The sequence below is a fragment of the Oncorhynchus tshawytscha genome, linkage group LG03, assembly GCF_018296145.1.
Source record: "Oncorhynchus tshawytscha isolate Ot180627B linkage group LG03, Otsh_v2.0, whole genome shotgun sequence".
Taxonomy (NCBI): Eukaryota; Metazoa; Chordata; class Actinopteri; order Salmoniformes; family Salmonidae; genus Oncorhynchus; species Oncorhynchus tshawytscha.
Window position 1 is genome coordinate 5,881,456 of NC_056431.1, and position 18,349 is coordinate 5,899,804.

Sequence of the window (18,349 nt, forward strand, 5' to 3'; positions counted from 1 at the left end):
GATGGACGAGACACAGGAGGATGGTGAATAAGGGAGGGAAAGAAAAAAAGAGCGCATGATGTGTAGGCCTACCTAATATTGAAAATATGACAAAGTAACATGAAAAGCCCATCTCATTCATCTCAGTCATTGTGCATGTTCTTTATTAACTTTTTTTTCAAGGCACACATTTCACATTTAGGCCAATCAGTCAGTCTGTGCTGGAGACCCCAAGCACAAGGTTTTCCACAGCGTTCACGCATGGTACTAAAATGATTTCAACATGGATGATAAGCAATGATAATGGTAAATATGAATAGAAACCGTATAAAAGTACAAAAACAACAGGAGACTTGCTCCTCTGCAGCGCAAATAAATAGTTCCACCAAAGTAACTTAAATAAATAGTAAATACTGTAACAAAATACTAGAATAGAATAATATTGATATTGCGACAAAACGATAGGGATAGCATTGACAGAGTGTTCTACATTAAATATCATAGAAAACTATAATAGACAATTGCATTGTGTACAACAATTTACATTATTGTACAACTGTGCAGAACCGTAGTATCACAATATCACAATACATAGTATTTTAAGGCTTGGGGTGTTTTTTAATTTCTTATTTATGTCACTAAAACGCTCAAACATTATGTGTACCAAGGCACAGAGTAAGGGTCAGCTGACTCAAAAGGCTAATCCTAACAAATTTGTGCAAAGAGATTAGATCAGGTCCTAGATCAGTGCATACTCATAAACCTTTACCACAGCGTTAGATATACCACCTGTTATTTTTACATGTGGGACACAGTGACTGTAAATAGCAACTAAACCCATGGAAAAATGATCTACCCTCCTATGTTGTGTTGACATCCTGATTGAGGCATGGTTCATAATTTGCTTAACAGTTTACAAAACCAAACAGGTGGCACATTTAACATGTTCAGAAGATTCTATGAGTAACCCTAAATCTACAAGGTAAAGTACAGCACTGTAATAAAAATACATGTAGGCTCTCCCAAGATATGCTTGCTACAAGCCAAGTGTGTTTGCTACATCTACTGGCGGAAATAGGCTACTCTTTGTAAAGAGAGACAGGTTAAATAGTTGAAAATACAATCCATATCATTAGAGACTGTAAGAAGTCAGGAAGTGCTACGGCGTGGTCTCCTTGTTTAGTTTGGGAAGAGGGATGAAGGGTGAGAGAGAGAGAACAAAATAGGAGTATTGACAAGGTACAAGGAATTAAATTCACAACAATAAAGTAAGTAAAAATGATATGTGACACGTTACAAAATCAAATAAATAATGACATCAAATAAATAAGTTAATAAATAAATAAATACATAAATAACACAGTCAGGAACAAGGTATTTAAAAGAGAGGATGGGGTGGCAGTGACATGTTTGTGAATATTGAAGACCATTACTGATTGTAATAGTGTGAATATGGTGGATCCTCAGGCTGTAGTTTGAATATGGAGCTCCCACATTGGCTACAATGAGAATGGACATTCAGTGACAACAGTGCAAGGTTGTAGTGTGGTTATCTTGAATCACCATTGTTTGTAGTGCCGGTTGAAGCTATTAGATCCCCATTGGTTGTAGTGTGGATTCTGTGTATCCCTATAGACTATAGCACTTCAGGAATCATCATTGTACTGCAGACATTTTGGACTTTGTACTGAGCACTGAGAACACTCGTTGGGCCCAATCACAGAAGAGTCTGAACTGTAGTAGCAGCTCCTGGGAAGACTGTAACACATCAAACTGGGAGGGGGGAGGAGGCGGCATCGAGGGAGAGGGAGGAGAGAGACGCTGAGCATCAACTCTCATCATCTATGAGGAGAACGGTGAGAGAGAGAGGGATGGTTTAGATTTCCTGTCTGAAGTGCTAGGCTAGACTAATGTACCTCCCATCCAGAAAATGTGATGCAACAGGCCTAAATGTAATATAATGATTGAAACTGAGTGCAAGAACTGCAGAGCTATACCATTATTAGACCATCACACAGTGTAAGAACAGTAGAACGATCTGATAAAATCTCATATGTATAATATATCCAAATGATATAAATGTACTATGCTGCATACTGTATCAGCTGTATTAGTGTTGAACAGAGCAGTTACCTGATGCTCTAGCATGCTGGTGAGAGACTTGATGAGTGACATCATCTGTCCCAGTTTAGGGAGAGCAGGGTGGTGGTGTTTCCTTGACGCTCTGCTCAACCAGGCAAAATGGTGCTCAAACGACTTCAAGTCCGCGTGGAGCTGAGAGAGAGTGGGTCTCATCTGGAGGAGAGAAGAGGGGGGGTGAAGAAAGAGAGAGAGATTTAGTATCAATGTCTGGGACATGACAGAACACATCTGGAAGGCAGAAAGACATAGACACACACAACGTAAAAGACATTTACCTCAAGGGAGTTGATGTCACTGGCCCTGTTGTTCATTAGTGGCAGGGACTTAAATCTATGCTGTTCTGGGTCTGTCTCGAACGCATGTTCCTTCTGTAAGAAAAACGGACAAAACAACCCGCTACGTCAGTCAAATACATCCTCACAGAGTCACGTAAGCATAAGGAAAGTATTACTCCAGCAGCACCTAGATCAGATGACTGTCTGGTCTGGCCAGGACTAGAGACCCTAGCTTTCCCTGAGAATAGTGTGGTCGGGTCAGGGAGAGTTCACCCAGATCGTAACCCCGAAAACGTCAACAATAAGAGCAAGTGGCCTGAAACCACAGGATGTTTTCTACTGGGAGAGGAGGAGAACAACATATGCTGTGACTTAGAGAGCTCCGAGTGGGATAGACAACACAGAGCTGCAGGGAAACTCCAGGGTCGCAGCTATTAAAAAGTCTGAGATGACGTATTGCTGTGTAGTAATGTGTGTACAATCCTTAGTCTGTCGCCACTGCTCACAGCCACCACTAGGGGGAGACAGATCACACAGAGATACAGTAGCAGGCCACAGAGATACAGTAGCAGCCCCCCCCCCTAGTGATCTGTGACCACTAGGGGGGGGGGGGCTGCTACTGTATCTCTGTGGGCCTTAAACAGGTGAAGAAGTGATTTATGAGTAAGAATGAAAATGAATGAGAATGACGTGAAGCACAACAGTGACTGATGCCATGTGCGTCAGAGCACCAATCAGTGGAGAAACATAACAGCATTAGGAAAACATGATGGATGGTGGTACACAATGGGTTGTGTACACTTAATGCTTCCTCATGCTATTGTGGTGTTCTGTCCTCATTGTGCTTTACCATCGTGTTTTGCAATTATTGTTGTTGCTATTATTGTTGTTTTCCCATCTCTCTCCCTCTCTCTCTCTCATCCCTCCCTCACTCCCTCACTTGCTTCTGTCTTTTACAAAAGTTCACTAATGTTTGTGGCTTAATGTTTTGTCTTTCTTTCAGAAGTAATCCCACCCCTCTTATCCCTTTCACCCCTCTTTGGGTTATTTCTCCTTCTGCTTTCCTCTCTACCTTCGCTCTTACACCCTGTTACACACACACACACACACACAGATAGGCTGGTGACCACTTCTTATACACCTCTCTCTGATCTCTTTTATATGCTCAGTCTCAGCCTGTAATTCTCTCTTATCCTCCCTTTCTCGTTCTCTTCATCATGACCTCACTCGACTGAACCTTGCACCCCCCCAACAATCTTTCTGAATGCAAATACTGGAATGTGATAAATCTCTGTGATTTTTATCAGGTCACTTTGCTGTGGCGACCGACAACCAAACACTAAACACCACACCTACACAACTATTTACAGCACTCTCAATACACACACACTCTGACACACACAACACATGGACACACACACGAAAACACACAACAGACATGTAGAAACATTACACAGACATGCACACGCACACACACACACACACAGTTTTATTGCTTTCTTGCGGGGACTTTCCGTTGAATCAATTCTATTTTTTTCCCCTAGCCTTGACCCCTGTTCAGTGGAACTCTGCACAAGAAGAAAAGAAACCAAAATAAATGATTCATGTCTTTGAAAAACAAACAGCAGTTTAAAGCAGCATGTTGCTGTGCAGAGTTCTTTGATAAAGCTACTTCCTTACATCTGGCCCCCATACTACATTATTGCTATAGCACTGTGTCCTCATACAGAGATACTACACACACACACACACACTTGCTTATTGACCAATCCCCCTGCCAGAGACTAGTGTGTAACTATTTTCAGTTTTGTGTCTTAAACAAATGTGGTTTCTGATTTACATTATATAAAAATAGTATCTCTTGCGGTCATGAATAACCAAAGATAAGGATATGTTCTGGTTCACCTGTTCAAACACATTGCTTACAGGACACTTCCAGCACATCTGTAGGCCAAACGTACACAGCAATCATTTCCATTTCAATACAAACTCCCCAGCCGCTTTTACTTGGGCATCGAGATTAGAACAACTTCAGGAAACAGCACCAGATAAGCAACAGGTGCCAATCCACATTCCATTTCCTCACAGCTAATAAACAGAGTTAATCAGTTCCAGAAATAACTATTACCGGTAGTTACTTTCTATTCTCTTTGAGTGTGTTTCTACTCCAGGTATAAGATGTCCATAGCCACAGATCTAGGACCATCGTACCTACCCCAAATCATAACCCTTAACATTAACACTAAACTGACCTGAGATCAGTGTCTAGAGGCGAAGTTAGTCGGCCCTCCAGTTGGTCCTGTCTGGATCAAGGCTGACCTCACATAGTGAAATCTCTACTGACACTTGCCCTGACTGTCCTTCTCACACAGCTACGGGACTCTTAATACACTGGCTGACACAACACAAGCAGGTTAACGTAGCCAGGAGAATAAGACGTCTAAGTCAACTGTCCAATTCAGCTGTCCAGAGTTGTATTGCGTCACAGTCAGGGAGAGTGAGGCAGAAGGAGCAGGGCTTCTTATGACTGTTCTATGCAATCACTATGGCACTATAGTAGTCATAAAGGTGAGCTATTGGACAAAAACTTCAGCCAGTCTCTTTTCATGTGCCTCAGGAAACTGGTGAGATTGCTATACTGATCTGGGTACTGTATTGATTGTGTGGTGGTGATCATGCCATGATCACCACCACACAATCAATACAGTACCCAGATCAGTATAGCAATCTCCCCATCATGACATCAGAAGTGAGTACAGTAACATTCCACTCACCAATAGATCTGCTGTGATCTGCCTCAGATTCTTCGTCTGATTGGCCAATCTATCCAGTTCGTGCAAGACGTTCGGCCTCCGGTAGGGGGCGGGGACGGCAGACGTAAATAAAGGAAGCTGGGCCAATAGCAGCGAGAGCAACAGAGAGGAGGAGGAGTCGACAAGCACTGCAGGGTGGGAGGAAATGGAAGCAATTATTAGATTTATATGACCGCAGAGAAGAGCTGTCATGTCGATATAATGATAATGACCTCGGGGTACGATATTGCACCATAATGTAAACATAAACCCAGACTTGGCAGTGGAATCCTTCATGTTTTCACAGGATGAATGAAATAATATCTAAATCGTTCAATCCTTAACAATAACAACACTTTCACAATTATCGACTTTCCTGAATGCCTCTAATTGTCACACCTGCAATACGACACATCAGTTGTTGGATGTGACCAGAGTCCTAAATGCAAATCACTTGACCTAAATCATTACATGCAGGACACTTCACACACTATAATATTATGTTGATCTTCACAATTATTGACTTTCATGAACGCCTCCAATTGTCACACCTGCAATAGTATACATCAGTTGTTGGATGACATGCATTACACAGCCTAAACCAAGACAGTTTTGTAACAGTAAGCTCATTCATTCCTTCTCTTTCAAGTTCAAATACAAGGTAAAGAAAGTCCCAATTGCTGCTGAAATGATAAATGCCTGTGTAATTACAGGAGAACCACAAGAAGCACAAGCCAGGACTCAGGAGAGCATCACTCCTTGTTCAAACTTTAACCACCTGCTGGTATAAGACGTCAGTGTCTAGGCTTCTTGAAACAAATGGATCACTCAGTGGTCACTGAACATGGCAATGCTTAGCTGCAATTAAGTAACATTTGCATGCTCAGTAATGCATTTGAATATGGAATAGCCCAATCAATGATCATACCCTGAGAATCGTGACAGCATATTATTATGCCAACATATTAGACATAGACTTAACTAAACAAGACACGTTAGAGAGAAAGGATGATAATAAGAAAATTCAGAAACGATTGAAAGAATAATCAGGCACTTACATTTCATATTTGTTCGTGTACAATAAATAAATGCACGACTTACAATAAATAAATAGTTTTAAAAAACAAGGTAAGAAAATTTATAAATAAGTCGAACTCGAACTTGTCACGTGCTCCAGTTTCTTCTCGCTTTCACACTCCGCGAAAAGAGTGGAGGCAAGAGATTGCAGAAGAGGAAAAGAACGAGAGAATGAATGAAAAAGTAGAGGAATGAGGGCGAACTATCCAATAAAGAAATAAAATACAATGTCTCCAAACTTTTTGTTCAGTAAAGTTTGAGTGCAGTTCTAGTAATGAACTGATAGTAACGATAGACAGACACTCAGACAAATGGTTAGGGAGGGATGCGAGTGTGTGTAAGTCAAATTTTCGCGCAGTGAAATGTTTAGGCTTGTTTTAAACGTCCTTTTATAAAGACTGGGCTGTATGACACATCGACTGAGTCACCGACATTCATTCATAAAAACACACGCGCTCCCTCTTTCCTCCTCCCCTCCCTGCCAGAGCTGTCTGTCTCCCTTAGCAAATTTTTCAAAATGTTCCGTTGTTTTTTCTTCTTTTTTTTCTGTCTGTATCACTTTCTCTCGTCCATCCTGTCCCTATCTCCAGTAGTCTACACTTCCTCCGTCGCATCCCGCTACCTATTTATCAGTCCATCTACCTCTTTCTATCTTTCCATCTCTAAATCTCTTCCCCCCTCTCTCTATCACTGCAGAAGTTTAAAAAGGCCATTGTTTAATTTTATATCAGTCTATCTCCAGTCCTGTATCCTTTATACAGTGGATCTACCTTGTTTTCTCTCTCTCCCTCTCATTGTTTATTGTGTTTCTTTGAGTGTTGAAAATGCTTTTTGACTGTGGCTTTACAGTAGGACTCTGCTCCATATGGCACGTTCCCCACTTCATAGTTCATACACAGAGAAAACACCTCTCCCCCCACTCTCATTTTTTACAGACAGCCACTCCTGAGACATCATCCTGTTATTTCCACTTTCCCCCCTTCTTTTTTCTCTCCCTCTCTCCCTCTCCAGGGTGAAGGAAAGAGTGAGAGACAGAGCGGGACGGGAGAGAGGTGTTGTCCAGAAGGGGCCTAGTGTTGCATAGAAACAGTGACAGGACTCTAGTCAAGTAACACAGTGTCAGGGAGGGGGAATAAGATGGGGTTAAAACAGTACACACACACACACACACACACACACACACACACACACACACACATATATATATAAAACCAACAAAAGGATAAAATGCTTATAGGAGGTGTGGGTCTTCAAGAGAGAACATCAGACACACTAATAATGATGTGGGTACAAGTGTTAAGTGATGGGCCTACACACACACACACACACACGGATACACAAATAAACACACTGACACTTATGAGGGCATAGTGGCGAGGAGACTGGGTGGTAGAGGTGTTGTGGGAAACAAGTAGTACTCTCTTTTCCTGGGTCAACAGCAGACGAGAGGAGAGGAGGAGATGGGGAGAGGAAGAGAGGAAATGGATGAATGTGGTGGACCGAGGGAGATATTGATACACTCGCTCTATTTAATTTCCCACATCAAAGGGCTGTTTGAAGACACAGCTGGGGCAAGAAGAAAAGAAAGAGTGAAGTTAGTCACTCTCCCTCCCTCGTCCCCTCTCTCTCCTTCTCTCCGTCTGCCTACCATGATGGGGGTCTCCTGGGTGGTTCTGAGGCACTGAGAGTCTGTTAGACAATCTGCCAGTGGTGATCACTCATATCACTCATACACATTGTCACTCTATGTGTTTGTGTGTGAGTGAGAGGGAGGGAGGGAGGGGGTGCACATGTATGCAGTGTGTGTGTGTGTGTGTGTGGGAGGGAGGGAGTGCACATGTATGCAGTGTTTGTGTGTTTGTATGCTCATGGGGGGCTATTTTTTGGGAAAGAAGGTCTCTGTGCCATGGTGTGTGTGTGTGTGTGTTAGGAGAAGGTGTAGTGTGTGTGTGTGTGTGCATGTGTGTGGGTAATTAGTAGGCTGGTGGTGTGAATGTGGTGTATATATGTGTACAATAATATTAAGTGTTTGTGTGTTTGTGCCAACCATTACATCACCAATGTGTATAAACCACCGGAGGAGGAGTAGCAGAGTGAGACACTGAATTAAACCTCAAACACATCAGAGAGAACGGAACCTGTGACATCGTCTATACCAGCCGTGTGTGTGTGTTAAAATGTTAGACATCGCCTCGCGGTTGGCGCAGTGGTCTAAGGCACTGCATCGCAGTGCTAGCTGTGCCACCAGAGACTCTGGGTCCGAGCCCAGGCTCTGTCGCAGCCGGCCACGACCAGGAGGTCCATGGGGCGACGCACAATTGGCCTAGCATCGTCCGGGTTATGGAGGGTCTGGCAGGTAGGGATATCCTTGTCTCATCAGGCACTAGCGACTCCTGTGGCGGACCTGGCGCAGTGCACGCTGACCAGGTTGCTAGGTGTTAGTGTCGCATAGAAACAGTGACAGGACTATAGTCCAGTAACACAGTGTCAGGGGGGGGGAATAAGATGGGGTTAAAACAGTACACACACACACACACACACACACACACACATTGGTGCGGCTGGCTTCCGGGTTGGATGCGCGCTGTGTTAAGAAGCAGTGCGGCTTGGTTGGGTTGTGTTTCAGAGGACGGGAGTTGTAGTGATGAGACAACAGTAACTACTAACAATTGGATACCACGAAATTGGGGAGAAAAATGGGGGCACATTTTTTTTTTTAAAGTTAGACATCAGAGGAACCTGTGTCACGGCGTACTACAGCCCTCCCTATGTCTGTGACTGTCACTGCATACTACAGCCCTCCTTATGTCTGTGACTGTGCCACGGTGTACTACAGCCCTCCTTATGTCTGTGACTGTGCCACGGTGTACTACAGCCCTCCTTATGGCTGTGACTGTCACGGCATACTACAGCCCTCCTTATGTCTGTGACTGTGCCACGGTGTACTACAGCCCTCCCTATGTCTGTGACTGTCACGGCATACTACAGCCCTCCTTATGTCTGTGACTGTGCCACGGTGTACTACAGCCCTCCTTGTGTCGTGGCTTACTACAGCCCTCCATATGTCTGTGACTGTGTCGCGGCTTACTACAGCCCTCCACATGTCTGTGACTGTGTCACGCCTTACTACAGCCCTCCACATGTCTGTGACTGTGTCACGCCTTACTACAGCCCTCCATATGTCTGTGACTGTGTCGCGGCTTATTGCAGCCCTCCATATCTCTGTAACTGTGTCACGGCTTACTACAGCCCTCCATATGTCTGTGACTGTGTCACGGCTTACTACAGCCCTCCATATGTCTGTGAATGTGTCACGGCTTACTGCAGCCCTCCACATGTCTGTGACTGTGTCACGGATTACTACAACACTCCCTATGTCTGTGACTGTGTCACCACGTGCTACAGCCCTCCATATGTCTGTGACTGTGTCACGGCTTACTACAGCCCTCCATATGACTGTGACTGTGTCGCGGCTTACTACAGCCCTCCATATGTCTGTGACTGTGTCACGGCTTACTACAGCCCTCCATATGTCTGTGACTGTGTCACCACGTGCTACAGCCCTCCATATGTCTGTGACTGTGTCACGGCGTACTACAGCCCTCCATATGTCTGTGACTGTGTCACGGCTTACTACAGCCCTCCCTATGTCTGTGACTGTGTCACCACGTGCTACAGCCCTCCATATGTCTGTGACTGTGTCACAGCTTACTACAGCCCTCCATATGACTGTGACTGTGTCGCGGCTTACTACAGCCGTCCATATGTCTGTGACTGTGTCACGGCTTACTACAGCCCTCCTATGTCTGTGACTGTGTCACGGCTTACTACAGCCCCCCTATGTCTGTGACTGTGTCACAGCTTACTACAGCCCTCCATATGTCTGTGACTGTGTCACCACGTGCTACAGCCCTCCATATGTCTGTGACTGTGTCACGGCTTACTACAGCCCTCCATATGACTGTGACTGTGTCGCGGCTTACTACAGCCCTCCATATGTCTGTGACTGTGTCACGGCTTACTACAGCCCTCCATATGTCTGTGAATGTGTCACCACGTGCTACAGCCCTCCATATGTCTGTGACTGTATCACGGCTTACTACAGCCCTCCATATGACTGTGACTGTGTCGCGGCTTACTACAGCCCTCCATATGTCTGTGACTGTGTCACGGCTTACTACAGCCCTCCATATGTCTGTGACTGTGTCACCACGTGCTACAGCCCTCCATATGTCTGTGACTGTGTCACGGCGTACTACAGCCCTCCATATGTCTGTGACTGTGTCACGGCTTACTACAGCCCTCCCTATGTCTGTGACTGTGTCACCACGTGCTACAGCCCTCCATATGTCTGTGACTGTGTCACGGCTTACTACAGCCCTCCATATGACTGTGACTGTGTCGCGGCTTACTACAGCCCTCCATATGTCTGTGACTGTGTCACGGCTTACTACAGCCCTCTGTATGTCTGTGACTGTGTCACGGCTTACTACAGCCCTCCATATGTCTGTGACTGTGTCGCGGCTTACTACAGCCCTCCATATGTCTGTGACTGTGTCACGGCTTACTACAGCCCTCTGTATGTCTGTGACTGTGTCACGGCGTACTACAGCCCTCCATATGTCTGTGACTGTGTCACGGCTTACTACAGCCCTCCATATGACTGCGACTGTGTCACCACGTACTACAGCCCTCCATATGTCTGTGACTGTGTCACCACGTACTACAGCCCTCCATATGTCTGTGACTGTGTCACGGCTTACTACAGCCATCCCTATGTCTGTGACTGTGTCACCACGTACTACAGCCCTCCATATGTCTGTGACTGTGTCACGGCTTACTACAGCCATCCCTATGTCTGTGACTGTGTCACCACGTACTACAGCCCTCCATATGTCTGTGACTGTGTCACGGCTTACTACAGCCCTCCATATGACTGTGACTGTGTCACCACGTGCTACAGCCCTCCATATGTCTGTGACTGTGTCACCACGTACTACAGCCCTCCCTATGTCTGTGACTGTGTCACGGCGTACTACAGGCCTCCCTATGTCTGTGACTGTGTCTGTGTGTGTATGAAACATTAGTAAGACATCAGAGAGTGAGAGTAGGGAACCTGTGACATGGCCTTCCCTTGCCCTTCTAGCCAGACAAACCTGACTCACTTAGTCCAACTTTACTGGGTTAGTCAATCTTTACGTAGCCTTGACAAACCCTGGCGCCGTGTAGTTCTGCACGCAACTGTCTCTTACATCGTTTCCTCACTGTCATATGAAGCCTTTTGATGGGTCAGAGTGTCTGCTGGGTTTGATCCTTGTGCTCTGATTGGCTGGGAGTTGATCATCCTTGGTATACAATAAGGGCACATTTGAATAATTTCATAATATTTATCATACTTTTTTACATTTACATACATTTGAATATGTTGGTATTGTCCAAATAACCCTTCTGGTATTCCGATTTCTGTAGTGTAAAACTCCTGTTCGAAATGAAACCATTGGTTACTGTAAGTGACTGTAGTGTAATGGAGGTGAAGGTTAAGGCTCTGATCCTGCCGACCTCACAGCCTTGGATGTGTAAACAGAGGGAATGTTGAATATGACGCAACGCTGGAAACACAGGAAGCTCCAATTGCAAACGTGATTTTGGGAACCAATCATTTCATCATGCTGATATTGCTCCACCATTTCCTCCTCCAGGGAATTCCACCAAGCTGTAGAATAAACAGTGTTTACACTCAAAGGGAACGGACGAGAGGCCGACATAGTATACTACTGTTAATGTTTACTCTACTATGACTGGGTAGATGGACAACCCCTTAACTCTCTCCATAACCTCCACCTCACTCCTCTCAGGCATCTCTCCCTCCATCCCCTCCCTCACGCCATCCTTCCATTCCTGCCTCAGAGTGCATGATTCCAGTAGGGCATCCTATCTGACCACCTGTCCTGGTAACCCTAACTCACCACCCCCCTACATACACCATCATTTCCCCCCCTACCCCCTCTCCCCACATGCCCTTTATGCATCTACGTACGTCAAAGAGCAAGTGAGCGTGTTGATGTTTTTGGGGAAAAAGAGAATGAACTAGTGACACGGGGATGATAGTCATTGGGTAATAAAGTGACGTCTCTCACTCTCTTTCTCACAGTCAGTGATCACAGTTAATGTGCTGTTGTCTTCCTTCCAAGAGATATATGACAATCCATCCCCCTCTCCTCCTACCCCCCTGCTCCCACCCATTCACCCCCCTTCACCTCTGGCAAGTTTAGTTAGGAAAACTCCCCACGGATGTGATTTTCAAATTATGCGTGTCAATTGCTCTTTTCCTTTCCATTTGTCTCTGCCTTCAACATGCAGATATGGCTGTGTTGTGTTGTCCTGTGTTGTGTTGTCCTGTGTTGTCCTGTACTGTGCTGTCCTGTATTGTGTTGTCCTGTATTGTGTTGTCCTGTATTGTGTTGTCCTGTATTGTGTTGTGTTGTCCTGTATTGTGTTGTCCTGTATTGTGTTGTCCTGTATTGTGTTGTCCTGTATTGTGTTGTCCTGTATTGTATTGTGTTGTGTTGTCCTGTATTGTGTTGTCCTGTATTGTGTTGTCCTGTATTGTGTTGTCCTGTATTGTGTAGTCCTGTATTGTGTTGTCCTGTATTGTGTTGTCCTGTATTGTGTAGTCCTGTATCGTGTTGTGCTGTCCTGTATTGTGTTGTGTAGTCCTGTATTGTGTTGTCCTGTATTGTGTTGTGTAGTCCTGTATCGTGTTGTGCTGTCCTGTGTTGTGTTGTGTTGTGCTGTCCTGTATTGTGTTGTGTTGTCCTGTATTGTGTTGTGTTGTATTGTGTTGTGTAGTCCTGTATTGTGTTGTCCTGTATTGTGTTGTCCTGTATTGTGTTGTCCTGTATTGTGTTGTCCTGTATTGTGTTGTCCTGTATTGTGTTGTCCTGTATTGTGTAGTCCTGTATTGTGTTGTCCTGTATTGTGTTGTCCTGTATTGTGTAGTCCTGTATTGTGTTGTCCTGTATTGTGTTGTGTAGTCCTGTATCGTGTTGTGCTGTCCTGTATTGTGTTGTGTAGTCCTGTATTGTGTTGTCCTGTATTGTGTTGTGTAGTCCTGTATCGTGTTGTGCTGTCCTGTGTTGTGTTGTGTTGTGCTGTCCTGTATTGTGTTGTGTTGTCCTGTATTGTGTTGTGTTGTATTGTGTTGTGTAGTCCTGTATTGTGTTGTCCTGTATTGTGTCGTGTTGTCCTGTATTGTGTAGTCCTGTATTGTGTTGTGTTGTCCTGTGTTGTGTTGTGTATTGTATTGTGTTGTGTTGTCCTGTATTGTGTAGTCCTGTATTGTGTTGTCCTGTATTGTGTTGTCCTGTATTGTGTTGTCCTGTATTGTGTTGTGTTGTCCTGTATTGTGTTGTCCTGTATTGTGTTGTCCTGTATTGTGTTGTGTTGTCCTGTATTGTGTTGTCCTGTATTGTGTTGTGTTGTCCTGTATTGTGTTGTCCTGTATTGTGTTGTGTTGTCCTGTATTGTGTTGTGTAGTCCTGTGTTGTGTAGTCCTGTATTGTGTTGTGTTATCCTGTATTGGGTTGTGTTGTCCTGTATTGGGTTGTGTTGTCCTATATTGTGTTGTGTAGTCCTGTCCTGTATTGTATTGTGTTGTGTTGTCCTGTATTGTGTAGTCCTGTATTGTGTTGTCCTGTATTGTGTCGTGTTGTCCTGTATTGTGTAGTCCTGTATTGTGTTGTGTTGTCCTGTATTGTGTTGTCCTGTATTGTGTTGTCCTGTATTGTGTTGTCCTGTATTGTGTTGTCCTGTATTGTGTTGTCCTGTATTGTGTTGTCCTGTATTGTGTTGTCCTGTATTGTGTAGTCCTGTATTGTGTTGTCCTGTATTGTGTTGTCCTGTATTGTGTAGTCCTGTATTGTGTTGTCCTGTATTGTGTTGTGTAGTCCTGTATCGTGTTGTGCTGTCCTGTATTGTGTTGTGTAGTCCTGTATTGTGTTGTCCTGTATTGTGTTGTGTAGTCCTGTATCGTGTTGTGCTGTCCTGTGTTGTGTTGTGTTGTGCTGTCCTGTATTGTGTTGTGTTGTCCTGTATTGTGTTGTGTTGTATTGTGTTGTGTAGTCCTGTATTGTGTTGTCCTGTATTGTGTTGTGTTGTCCTGTGTTGTGTTGTGTATTGTATTGTGTTGTGTTGTCCTGTATTGTGTAGTCCTGTATTGTGTTGTCCTGTATTGTGTTGTCCTGTATTGTGTTGTCCTGTATTGTGTTGTGTTGTCCTGTATTGTGTTGTCCTGTATTGTGTTGTCCTGTATTGTGTTGTGTTGTCCTGTATTGTGTTGTCCTGTATTGTGTTGTGTTGTCCTGTATTGTGTTGTCCTGTATTGTGTTGTGTTGTCCTGTATTGTGTTGTGTAGTCCTGTATTGTGTTGTTCTATATTGTGTTGTGTAGTCCTGTATTGGGTTGTGTTGTCCTGTATTGGGTTGTGTTGTCCTATATTGTGTTGTGTAGTCCTGTCCTGTATTGTATTGTGTTGTGTTGTCCTGTATTGTGTTGTCCTGTATTGTGTTGTCCTGTATTGTGTTGTGTAGTCCTGTGTTGTGTAGTCCTGTATTGTGTTGTGTAGTCCTGTATTGTGTTGTCCTGTGTTGTCCTGTGTAGTCCTGTATTGTGGTGTGTAGTCCTGTATTGTGTTGTGTTGTCCTGTATTGGTTGTGTTGTCCTGTATTGGGTTGTGTAGTCCTGTATTGGGTTGTGTTGTCCTGTATTGTGTTGTCCTGTATTGTGTTGTGTTGTATCGTCCTGTATTGTGTTGTCCTGTATTGTGTTCTGTATTGTGTTGTCCTGTATTGTGTTGTTTTCCTGTATTGGGTTGTGTTGTCCTTTATTGGGTTGTGTAGTCCTGTATTGTGTTGTGTAGTCCTGTATTGTGTTGTGTTGTCCTGTATTGTGTTGTGTAGTCCTGTATTGTGTTGTGTAGTCCTGTATTGTGTTGTGTTGTCCTGTATTGTGTTGTGTTGTGTAGTCCTGTATTGTGTTGTCCTGTATTGTGTTGTGTAGTCCTGTATTGTGTTGTCCTGTATTATGTTGTCCTGTATTGGGTTGTGTAGTCCTTTATTGTGTTGTGTAGTCCTGTATTGTGTTGTCCTGTATTGGGTTGTGTTGTCCTGTATTGTGTTGTGTTGTCCTGTATTGTGTTGTGTAGTCCTGTATTGTGTTGTCCTGTATTGTGTTGTGTAGTCCTGTATTGTGTTGTGTAGTCCTGTATTGTGTTGTGTAGTCCTGTATTGTGTTGTGTAGTCCTGTATTGTGTTGTGTAGTCCTGTATTGTGTTGTGTAGTCCTGTATTGTGTTGTGTTGTCCTATATTGTGTTGTCCTGTATTGGGTTGTGTAGTCCTGTATTGTGTTGTCCTGTATTGTGTTGTGTAGTCCTGTATTGTGGTGTGTAGTCCTGTATTGGGTTGTGTTGTCCTGTGTTGGGTTGTGTTGTCCTGTGTTGGGTTGTCCTGTGTTGTGTTGTTTTGTGTTGTCCTGTGTTGTCTTGCGTTGTTGTGTTGTGATGTCCTGTGTTGTGTTGTCCTGTGTTGGGTTGTCCTGTGTTGTGTTGTTTTGTGTTGTCCTGTGTTGTCTTGCGTTGTTGTGTTGTGATGTCCTGTGTTGTGTTGTCCTGTGTTGGGTTGTGTTGTGATATGGCGCATCTGCTCTGCTCCCTTTTATTGGCTCATTAGAAGAGGACATTAACCAGCATCATTATTACAGTTGTCCTCTATCAGCTAACAGACTCTCTCTCTGCAAAGGAAGAAGGGATGAAAGAGAGAGTGAGGGAGAGAAACGAGGGTAGGAATGAACATCATTTAAGTCTGTTCTCTATTAAACCGAACTCTATGGTATGTGACAGAACACAGTGTGTGTGTGTGTGTGTGTGTGTGTGTGTGTGTGTGTGTGTGTGTGTGTGTGACTGTGAGTGCTAGCCGAAAACCCTCTCCGTTCCTCCCTTCCTCTCACTGTGCGTTGCTCTCCCACTCACGTTCCCTCTCTCTCTTTCTCCCTCACTCCTTCCAAGTTGTCTTGCGTCTGCAAGTGAAGAAATCTATGAATGATTGAGTTGAAGCAATAGGTCAGAGACAGAGAGGGAGAGGAGGAAGGATGGGGGGAAGGATGGGGGGAAGGGAGGGGAGAAGCAGGCAACCCACGCAAAAAGGAACTTTTTACTGTGCAAACACTCTTTCCATCTGCCCGGCTGTCTCCCTCCCTCTCGCTCTCTCCATCTCGGGCCAGTGTTAATGCGTTGGGGAAGCCACGCCAGTCTCAGAGCTCCCTCTCCTCTCACCGCCATTCTCAGTCGCCCTAAACATTCTTTCCTCCCCTGTCATTGTGTGTGTCCTGTCTGCATCCCTCTCTCTCTCTCCAATCTATTTTACCTTCTCTGTCCATCTCTTCTGAATCTCTCTTACCTTCATCTTACCCTCTGCCCCCCCCCTCCTGCAGGTGTGCCTTTAATATAATAGAAGTGTAACATGCTAGACAGTAGCCATACTTTTACTGAAGGCTTAATGATCTGTAAAGACAAAAAGCCCTAAACAACAAAAACGACACATACAAAAACACAACACAGCACAACACAATACAACAATAGAACGCAACACAACATTCTCAGCTTCCCAGTAACAGTTGATAGTTCTCATCAGCTGGCCTGGCTGGCTGCTACACCATCTCCCCAGAGTGACCCCACACTGCAACTCTAGGAGGTCTACTTGCAAAAAGAGAAAGACAGAGAGAAAATAAAAAGAGAGAGTGAGAAGGGGTCTTATTTTTAGCACATTCTTAAGCGTGTAGCAAAGTCACCCAGGAGACTTTACTTGAGCATTCTCTCTCTTTGTCAGTCTTCTCTCACCGTCTCTGTCTGTGTGTGTGTGTGTGTGTGTGTGTTTGTAGTGTAACAGAGCTGACCACCTCTGCTCTCTGTGCCATGCTCCCTGCGTCAGCATGATGTTATTCTACGGAAGCTGAGAGTTGCTGACAAACACCCCAGGGGGAGGAGAGGAGGAGGGGGGCAGACGGACAAAGGAAGCAGGAATTCTGTGATGTCGCAGTCTGTCCCACTGAGTAACCGTGTCAACGTGAACCCCCCACACACACACAGGAGGTGTGTGTATGGATGCCCTTTTGTGGGGACACACTCACACACGCTTACGTCTGTTACAGAGTAATTAGAGCTCACACCACCTCAGTAATCTACCATTTAAACCATTTACCATTTATAACCCCTCCTCCTCTACCTCTCCTCCTCCTTCTCTCCTCCCCACACATCTGACAGGTCCTGGTTGGGTGTCTGTCCACACTGACGCACATCAGTCCTTCCATCACCGGCCATTACAATAGAACCCACTAAACCCCAAGCATCATAAATCACACACAGATAACAACAGCAGATAACAAGGATTTATTCAAGTTTTTATGACTGCATGTGTACCTGTTCATTTTTCTATTTCCTGTCTGTGTGTGAATTAACTGCAGAATCTGTGAATTATCTTCACTTTTCATCATAAAACCCAATTGTAAATCTTTGTTTGTAGAGATTATATTAACCCTCATCATATGAGTTTGCGTTTTATATGCTACTTGCATGATGCTATGTAAAGAAAAACGAACATGTTTACATACACCCTGACCTGTCCAATCACTTCCTACTTACTTAATATCTATGATGTAATAGGGTAGCGTGCATTCCGCCTGCATTCCCGTCATTAATCATTATCAGACTTAGTAAAAATGAGTATTGGGTATCTTTCCGTTTTAAAGATATCTTTCATTGTAAGTGTTTGACCTCTGCCCCCATTTCTCTCAACTCTCACTGTCTCACCTGTACAGTAACAACAATTGAAACTCACTAGGTTTTGTATGAAGCCACTTAACCACCTTTATCATGATCAGTTTAGTGAGTCAGTAGTAAGACATGACAGTCATCTTAACTCTTCTATTCTAGTGGAGAATGTTTACACGCACTTTGACCCCACTAATGCTCCCAATTACACACAACTTCTGCCGGAAGAGCAACAAACTCTTCACTGGCCTCCTTTTAACAA

The 18,349-nt window shown here is 44.3% G+C and overlaps 1 protein-coding gene across 1 annotated transcript; it reads right to left on the reverse strand.

Moving 5' to 3' along the window:
* Nucleotides 1–126: 126 nt before the first annotated feature.
* On the reverse strand, nucleotides 127–6,720 carry il11a (interleukin 11a). The gene is made up of 5 exons (XM_024405723.2): nucleotides 6,247–6,720; nucleotides 5,171–5,337; nucleotides 2,397–2,489; nucleotides 2,113–2,274; nucleotides 127–1,821 (listed from the first exon to the last, which is right to left on the reverse strand). Exons 1-5 carry the CDS (start codon nucleotides 6,251–6,253, stop codon nucleotides 1,636–1,638), a joined length of 615 nt encoding a protein of 204 aa, XP_024261491.1. The 5' UTR covers nucleotides 6,254–6,720; the 3' UTR covers nucleotides 127–1,635.
* Between the last annotated feature and the right edge of the window lie 11,629 nt (nucleotides 6,721–18,349).